At 28.3% G+C, this 10,017-nt stretch overlaps 1 protein-coding gene across 1 annotated transcript; it reads left to right on the top strand.

Moving 5' to 3' along the window:
* Positions 1-1,146: 1,146 nt before the first annotated feature.
* Positions 1,147-4,661, top strand: LOC101244337 (protein SMAX1-LIKE 3-like). Its single transcript, XM_004250420.5, has 3 exons — positions 1,147-2,586; positions 2,784-3,021; positions 3,285-4,661. The coding sequence occupies exons 1-3, from the start codon at positions 1,391-1,393 to the stop codon at positions 4,383-4,385; spliced, it is 2,535 nt and encodes an 844-aa protein (XP_004250468.2). The 5' UTR covers positions 1,147-1,390; the 3' UTR covers positions 4,386-4,661.
* The last annotated feature ends 5,356 nt before the right edge of the window (positions 4,662-10,017 follow it).

Genomic DNA, 10,017 nt, shown 5'->3' with positions numbered 1-10,017 from the left:
AACCGACAGTCAGTCCTCATTATCACCTTTTCTCTTTTTTACCAAACTTCTCATTCATTTCACTCATATCATACTCATCACTCTATTTTCTATAATCATATATAAACTTGTATTTTATTTTTTCAAAATAATGGTATCTGGATTAGTTTGTTGTACTCACTTTTAGTTATTTATGTGATCAATACTTTGCCTTACTTTAGTTTAGGTGTCAAAAAATTATAGACATAATATGTCTTTTAATTTGATTTTAGTTGGCTTTTATGATTTTTAATTTTGGATGTGTATTGTTTAAAACTAGAATTACGTGTTCTACGTGACATAATTAACACATAAGATGCCATGTAGGATTACGAAATTGTCATGCACGATGTCATGTAGGATGAATGTATCTATAAGTTTAAGTGTCTACTTATGTAGACTCAAATTTAAAGATCATAGTTGTCAACGGAAGCCAAGTTAAGAATCATGTTCATATATTATGCCAAAGTTACACCTAGAGCTTGAGTTGATGCGAAGAAATCAATTAGTATTTTTTGTTTTTTGATCGAATTTGTATTATAATTTGTCGTCATTTTTTTAACTCATTTCATCGATGAAGAGACTACATCAGACAATACACCTCAAAAAAGCTATATCAAACTCTAAAAATAGACTAATAGTTAGAAACTAGAGAAAAAAAAATCAAATGTGAGTTCATATGATCAAACCCTATTTATTTTCACAATTCCCATTAAATCTAACCACCCAAAATTTTAAAATATTAAACTTAAAGAACAAAATGCTTACTTTTGCCAAACTTAAAACTACTCAAGATATACTTAAAAAGGACTACTTTGAACTTACCTCCAAGCATAAGGGACACTTTACTATTTTTCTCCCCTCAAATTATGTTGATTTTGTAACCAAGTAAAAGTAACACTTCTAGTCTAAATAAAAATTACCCTTTATACAAATCTGTGAAAGATAAAGCCCACATAATTATTTTTTTTTCATAAAAAAAAAAAAAACTTAGTATAGCCCAAATTTATTTGAATCATTCTTAGTTAATTCTTTCTAGAAAAGCTAACTAGCTTAGTCCAACTTCTAAATATCACCATATTGCCTTTATCCCTTTATATGAGAGCCAAAAAGAAAAAAAATAAAAATAAAGAGAGAGACAATTTTAGCTTTATCTCACATGCTTTCCACTTTCTCATACTAAACCAACAACTACAAGAAAAGAACAAACTCCCCCTCAACTCCTATTAATTCCCTTCACTACATAACCAAAAAAACCACAACTTGTTACACTATATATCCACTCAATGAAAATTTAGTTTCCTTCCTACTTATAACAAGGTTTTTTTTTTTATCGCGAGGATTCATCATAAATTAATCGACGTTCTATAACATGAGGACGGGCGGTTATACTTTTCAACAATCATTAACTTCTGAATCTTCAAGCATAGTTAAACAAGCTGTGAACTTAGCTAGAAGAAGAGGACATGCACAAGTAACTCCTCTTCATGTAGCAAGTGCTATGCTTTCATCTTCTAGTGGTCTTCTTAAAAGAGCTTGTCTTCAATCCCATACACATCCACTTCAATGTAAAGCACTTGAACTTTGTTTCAATGTTGCACTTAATAGACTTCCCACCTCAGTTTCAAGTCCAATTTTAGGTCCTCATTCTCATCTCCCTTCACTTTCTAATGCCTTGGTTGCTGCATTCAAAAGGGCTCAAGCTCATCAACGTCGTGGATCGATAGAGAATCAACAACAACCTATCTTAGCTCTTAAAGTTGAGATAGAACAACTAGTGATCTCAATTCTTGATGATCCTAGTATTAGTAGAGTCATGAGGGAGGCTGGTTTTTCTAGTACACAAGTGAAAAACAATGTAGAACAAGTTGTTTCTAGTATGGAGATAATTAGTAGCACAAAGCCATTAGTACTAGGAAACACAAACACACAAATAACATCATCAACAACTAGTCATCATCATGTTCTAAATTTGTCACTTAGTAAAACAGGACAACATCAAGTTGTGAAGAATGATGATGTTATGAGTGTTGTGGAAAGTATGATGAATTTCAGGAAAAGGAGAAACATTGTTGTTATTGGTGAGTGTTTAGCCACAAGTGAAGGGGTTGTTAGAGGAGTTATAGATAAGTTTGATAAAGGTGAAGTACAAGGAGACATGAAACATGTACAATTCATAAGTGTACCACTTTTCACACTTAGAAATGTTTCAAGAGAAGAGTTTGAGGTCAAACTTAGAGAGCTTAGGACTTTAGTGAAGAACTATATGAATAGAGGGGTTGTTTTGTATTTAGGTGATCTTAGGTGGGTGTCTGAGTTTTGGACAAAATATGGTGAACAACAAAGGAATATTAGTTACTATTCTCCTGTTGAACACATGATAATGGAGCTTAGTAGATTGTTGAATAGTGCAATGGGTGAAAATGGTAGGCTATGGCTTCTTGGAATTGCAAGTTTTCAAACTTACACAAAGTGTAAAACTGGACATCCTTCTTTACAAACACTTTGGGATCTTTATCCACTTACCATTCCTGTTGGAAGTTTGGGTCTCAGTCTCAATCTTACAAGGTAAATAAAGATCCTATTTTTATTTTCTTCACTTTGCGTTATTTCTTTTTTCTTGAGTCGAGGGTCTGTCAGAAACAACCTCTTTATCTAACAAGGTAAGGGTAAGGTCTGCGCCCACTCTACTTTCTCCAGACCCCACTGTATATGTCACTGTTGTAGCTTTTCTTTACCTTTTCTTGTTTTGTTTTTTTTTGTAGTGATTTGCATAGTCACTTTAGGAACAAGGCAGCAATGGATGGTTCAAGTTGGTCAATTGGTAGAGGTGGAGTTGAGAAGAATCTAACTTGTTGTGCTGATTGTTTAGCCAATTTCAACAAAGAAGCTAAAACAGTTACAAGCATACAAGTTAAAACTGAGTCAACATATTCCACCTCAAGTTTGCCTTTATGGCTCCAAAAGTACAAAGAAGAGCACAAACAAGAAAACAATCAACAGGTCCTTATTTTATTCTAGTAATCCAAATCTTGAAATTTGCATGCATGAAAGTAGTACTCAATTGATAGTTATTATCTCAGAAAGTCATTTCTTTTCTCGATTCCAATAAGGTTACTTTTCGAGATAGTAGAGTGACCATCAGAAGTACTTAACTTATATACACTGACAATACTGTACTTCCTTTTTATAACATGTTGTAGCAGATAACATGTCTTATGAATTTTCGACTTGCTAATCCTACTTTATTGTTTATTTTTTTTTAGGAATCTAAAGTGATGTTAGAACTATGCAAGAAGTGGAATTCGATTTGTAGTTCTGTTCATAAGCAACAACAACCTCATTTTCTTGAAAAAGGCTTGATTAGTCCAGTATCTTCATCACCACCATCTCCTTGTTCATCTAATTCAATATCATCTTCAAATGACCACGTGATAAAAAGTTGCACCAAGTTGCATAAAAGCCTTTTGAATTGGCCTGTCATCTTTGAACCAAATCAATCACCAAAAGAACATCAATTCTTCGTATCCGATCGAAATGAAGTGGTTAGTAGTAGTACAAAGCCAGAGCTTTTGTCAAATCCCAATTCAAGTCCTAACTCTGCTTCATCAAGTGAAGCAAGTGGATACATTGAGAACATTGATAGATTCAAAGATTTCAATCCAGACAACATGAAAGTCCTTTGTAAGGCATTGGAGAAGAAAGTACCATGGCAAAAAGACATCATTCATGATATAGTAAATACAATTCTTGAATGTAGGTCCAAAAAGAAAGAATCTTGGTTGTTCTTTTTAGGTAGTGACTCTGAAGGGAAGGAGAAGATTTCAAGAGAGTTAGCAAAAATCGCGTTTGGTGAAGATCATAACGTTGTTACCATTGGAATCAGTAGCTTTTCATCATCGTTGAAATCCGATGCAACTGATCTTAACAATCAAGAAGTGATTAGTAACAAGAAAAGATCAAGAAATGAACATGGTAGGACTTATCTTGAAAGATTTGTTGATGCAATTCAAGAAAATCCAAACAGAGTTTTCGTCATGGAAGATATTGATCAAGTTGATACCTTTTCACTAAAGGGTATCAAGAAATCAATAGAAACAGGAAGATTAACACTTTCTGATGGTGATTTAGTGTCTCTTAAAGATGCAATAATCATTTTCAACTCTGAGAGGTTAAGTTCAAAGAAATGTGATGATGATGATGATCAAGATTCTAAGGAGAAAAATCAAGAAAATATTGGAGATGATGAAAGTACATTGGATTTGAATGTTGCAAGTCATGAGGAATTAGCAAATGGAGATGAAAATTTAGTTGGTATTTGGGAAGTAGTGGACAAACAAGTCATGTTCAAGATTCAAGTCTTGTAGTTTTTGTGTTTGTTTGTTTGTTTGTTTGTTTGTTGTTGTTGTTAATTACCTAAGTTGTTTAGTTTTAGTGTAAGTTTTTTAATTTTTCAATATGATGTTAAAATACTGGGGAGGGGTAAACATGAGTTTTAACTGAAGAAGAAATAGGTCCCTTAGATTATAATTAGATTAAATGGAGAGTTTGATCGATAATGTAGGATTTTATGTACATGTAACACCTCTTTGATCTTTTGTAATACTATTATATATTAATGCTAAACTTTAGCTTTTCATATATATATTTTTCTCTTTTTCTTTTTCTTCTTCCTTCATTTCAATTGTGAACAAATTAAAATCTACGTATGGGTTCTTTCTCTATTAAGATCAAGTCCGAGCGTGAATATATATACTGATCTGATCTGACTCTAGTGGATTCTCATCAAGAAGTCAATTCTTCTTAATCGACTAAAGCTCTTTATAATAACAAGTTTTATTCTAAATATAAAATATTATATATGTAGACTATAACTATATAGGGCTAAGCTCTGGTCTCGAGGACTCAGATCACTAATCCGAGTCCTTGAGAGCTTAGACGTCAACGGGCTCCTCATGTCTTTCTCTCTTGATGGTATTCAATTAGAATGGTTGTTGGTTTGCTCCTAGTTCAAGCTCTAAAAAAGTCGAGGATTCACTCACATTACAAAAATTAACTACGAATAACTATTCGTAAAAAGTGAAACTATCCGAAAAATAAATCATACAACATGTATATTAAATTCAACTAAAAATGGAAGCGAGTTATTATATATAATAGTAATATTTAAGAACATTTCTTAATATATAAATAGGCAATATTACAAAAGAAGTTGATTATTCCATATTAGAATGGAATCGTAAAGATTAAGCGAGAATTTAAAATTTATGAAATCTAGATTTAATTAAAATTACGACTCCAAGAGTTCATCAAATATTTGTTACTGAGTCATAAAATGGAGTATTAAAGTTTTAAGGATGCCATGCAAAAGAGACAAAAATGAAAACCTAATTAAGGACCAGCAATTCCATGCACGTCCAAGGAATATATATATATATATATATATATATATATATATATATATATATATATATATATGATATCATCTTCCCAATTTTTTTGTAGGAAAATATTTTTTTAATATTCGATCAGTTGAAAATTTTGATTGTTTTTTTCTAAAATAAGAAAAATGATTTTCTTAGTGTATACAACTAGCTAAGTTTCACATCGGATATATCGATCGTGTCCGTCCTTCTCACCCTTTGACACACTTCATCTGTTTCTGCTATCCACACTCCACCTCCTATATTATTTATCTAATTTACAAATGCAAAAAAAATAAGTAATAAATTCCTGAAAATGCAAAAAAAAAATATTTTTTTTCGTATCGAACACGTACAAGTTCATCATTTCAAGCCTTTTTTTCTTGCAAGCATAGGAGTTATCTACTCTATCCTTGGGCATATTTAATTAACCAATTCCTTTTTGTTTTCAAGCCTTGCAATATAATTCAAAAGATAATTTTTTTTTCTCCCTTTTTCCTATTAAATATCTTTATCTCTATTATAGATCATTATTGAATGATGGAAATTAAAGCATATGAATTTAAAAATAGATCTATGTATGTGATTCATAACGTAAGAGCGCGGCTATGCCAAATTAAAGTGACTTTTTTTTTTATGGAGTAAAAGAACTTAAAAAATATACTAAGAAAAAGAGGGCATATATTAATACTTTTGACTATTTTTTAAAAGTTTATCAATTATTCGTTAGATCGATGTATTTGCTTTTTATCTTGTTATTTAACTGACATCTTTTCTTGTCATCCTCGTTCAATAACTTTTCTTTTGAGTTGAGGAATTATCAGAAATATTTAATCTCTCTACCCTAGCATTATCAAATTTTATTCCCTACATTATCATATAATTAGTTAATTAGTATATATATACATTAAAAAAACTTGATATATCAATGGGCAAATCCAAAAGTTGAACATAGAAGTAATTAACTTTGATATCAACAAATTAAACTTTGAGAATATAACCACTAATATCTTAATTATGTGGTAATTAATTTGTTTCTTCATGGAGAAGGTGTAGAACAATATAATCTTCTTTTTTCTTAAAAACATAAAATTAACACACTTGCTTATCCCAATGTCTCTTTTATTTTATTTTTTACCTACTAGAAACTCCTTTTGTGTTTTAGTGTTGGAATAAAATCCCCTTTTTTCTTTTTTCCCTTTTTCTTTTTTTTTTTATGAAAAAAATAAATAAATCAAGTTTCAAGTGAGATTTTTCTTTTTCATTTTTTCTCATCTTTATTTTACTTTTTTTCTTAGCATTATCCCTTACCAGTTGAACTGGTCAAGAAGTGATAAAAGTACACTGGCTATAAAATTCTGCTTCTTTTCTTTGCAGTTTAGTTATAGCTTTTTGAATTTATTCTTTTTCCATTCTTTTTTTTTTCAATTTTATTCCGCTATATATTATAGATGGATGAGAGTTTTTTAAACTTTAATCAGAAGTTTCGATTTTTTTTTTTATAAATGGGATGAGATTACAATGTAGGGGTCGATAAGATACTAAAAGTTTAGATAGTCAAATAACAATGATCAACATTTCTCGAATCCTCAAATTCAAACTATGAAAATAGAAAAAATGTTTCCCTCTTTATGGATCCTATTGTACACAACACTAATATTAATTAGTCTGGTCAATGAATTTCGAATACTGAAATTATTTAAAAGTTTTCGAATTTAAAATTTATTTGATTAATTTTTAATGTAACTCACGTTGTCTTAGATGTTCATTGGAGTCTGATATAATCAAATTCACAATTACAGCATCATATCTAGATTCGTACCTCAAATCTCTGATTAAAAGCCTATCATAACCTTTAGATGAAGACGATTAGCTAATTGAATTTTTTTTTTCATAACTAGAACCAATATGAACATAAATATGTAATTAATTTTTTTTTTAATTCTTTTACTTGGAGATTTGTCTTCACTAAGGACAAAGAAGATGATCATTACATCATGAGACAAATTAGAAAGAAACTGGTCCTTGTTTATTATATTCCTTACAACAAAGAGACAACAAATTATTTTTTTCCATATAAATGTTTTAATTTTTTCAAACAATATTATGTCTAATCAAAGATTATAAGGACTTGATCAGTCAGCTCTGGAAAAATTCTTTTTTAAACTTTTGATCCTTTCATATTTGATCCATTTAATAAGATTACAATGAGTTGTCATAATTTTATTGGTGGATCCAAACTTTTAGGTCCAATAAAAAGATTAATAAGCTTTTTAGGAAATAATAATATTATAGTATTGTTGTAGTTAGTGGAAGTCCATGTCAATTTGACATTACTTTATAATAATATAACCTCGAGCTTTGTTCCCATTATATACTTATATGGAATGAACTATTATATATAGAGAGATTTGACAAAAAAAGTCACACATCATTATCTATTTATGATAAAGAAAAATAATATTTTCAAAAAAAGAATTTGTTAAAGTATATCTTGTAGGATATTGCATAGCTACATTTACTTATTCACATATTTGAAAATTTTATTTATTACCATAATTTAAAAAATCACTAATTTGGTTGAATCGATAAGAAAATAAATAATGTTATTATTTCCTTCATCCGGTATTGTTAGTCATGGTTTTTATTTTTAGAGTCAAATTATAAAAATTTGACTAATATTTTGAGATATAATTTTTAATCATATTAATATGAAAAAAATGCAATTTATAGTACTTTTCATGTAATTTTAGAATATCTATTTTTTTTTTGTTTAAAATATCGAATTATGTGATCTAATTTAACTTTGAAAATTAGTCAAATTGACTTTTGAAAAATGTAACATGACGAATAATATCAGACGAAGGGAGTAATAATTTTAGACAGATTGATTAAAAAGTTTCTTAATATTTAAGTGAAAATCTATGTCTGATCATGATTTTGAAAAAAAATAAACTGGTTCAATAAAAAATGAGTGTAACATCATATTTTATAAATATTTATTTTTATAATAATTGGCAATGAAAAAAAATATTTTTTCTAATAATGCACAAAGATAGAGTAAAGGTTGCAAATGCATGGATACCCCTCCTTTGTTTTATTTTTTGTGATTATAATTTATTATAGCACAATATTTAAAATGATATAAAGGATTAAATGATTATAATGACTGTGTAATTATAAAAATTTCTCATTGAGAATAAAATTGGTTTTAAATAACAAATTGCACCGTCATTTTAGAACGAATTAATAAAAAAATAATATCATATAAATTAAAATAAAAATTGCATTATTATTAAGAAAAACATGTTTCTAATTGATATATAAAGAGAATAATCACCGGCCATGAGCCAAAAGTCTGGAAATAATAATAATTTAGTTGAAGAATTTTCAAAAAGTCAAAAATATTATTTAATTTTATATTGATCAATCAACTACAACTTGAGTACTAATTCAAATTAATAATTATACAAAAGAAACAATTATTCTAACGGATTATACGTAGCTTCAAGTGATAATAAAAGTGAGGGACACAAATAATTAAAAAGAAAATTTTGTAAAAAGTTTCCTTTCCCTAATGAATAATACCCAATAATATCCAATAAAAATTGAAATTATTATGTATCCTTAAAATTAATTAAATTTTATGAGAAAAACGCACATAGTAATAAAAATAATACATCGTCGATATTTATCATTCTCGCTCCAGAACCAAAACAAACATACTAGCTCATATTTTGTTGCTTCTTATAGAACATAACTAAAACAATTACTACAAATTTATGTGTTCATTTTAGTTTTGTGTACATTATGAAATCCTTTAACTATTTTTTTTTTGTGATCATATAGTCATGGACTTCAATTACTCAAAAAAAAATGTATATAAATATATTCAGTATACTCTTACAAAGTAGACTAAAGTATATGCTGACTTTATTCTTACCCTTTATATAGAGTCAAGAAGTATAAAGACCTTGTTTTTAATAGTTTCTCGAGAAAATTTTTATAATTACATATATTTTACAAAAAAAAAATAGAGATAACAATATTAAACGTTAATATAATTTCAAGATCATGTCAATACATTTATTATTTACATAATAATATATTATATAAAAAAGTTAAGATGATTATATTAATTGAATTTATATTAAAAAGGAGAAAAAAAAGTTTGAAAATTGAAAGTTTAAATTCAAAAATATGGTCCGACATAGAGAGACCTTTTGTTTCTTGATTTAGGAGCCTCAAAATAATTAAATTGCTAACCATAAAAATAATATTAAAAAAAAGTTGCTAACTATTGTTGACTGACAAAAATAAATAAATGCAAATTTCAAACTTACAATCTTTATCTATAAATAGTAGTGTTTTCTTTATGTTTCAACTCAATTTTGTGCTGAATAATTAACAAATTGAATGAATATCTCATGTACAAAATTTACTGATTCGATTAGTTCAAATTTAGTGTTATATACTATTCATTAAAATCAAAAGCACTGCTTAATTAACGAAATTAGAAAATGATGCGAATATAAGATTTTAAATTAAGATTAAAGTGATATCTCGACGAAACCTC

This window comes from Solanum lycopersicum, chromosome 11 (genome assembly GCF_036512215.1).
Source record: "Solanum lycopersicum chromosome 11, SLM_r2.1".
Lineage (NCBI taxonomy): Eukaryota > Viridiplantae > Streptophyta > Magnoliopsida > Solanales > Solanaceae > Solanum > Solanum lycopersicum.
This window is presented reverse-complemented; position numbering and strand designations above follow the sequence as displayed.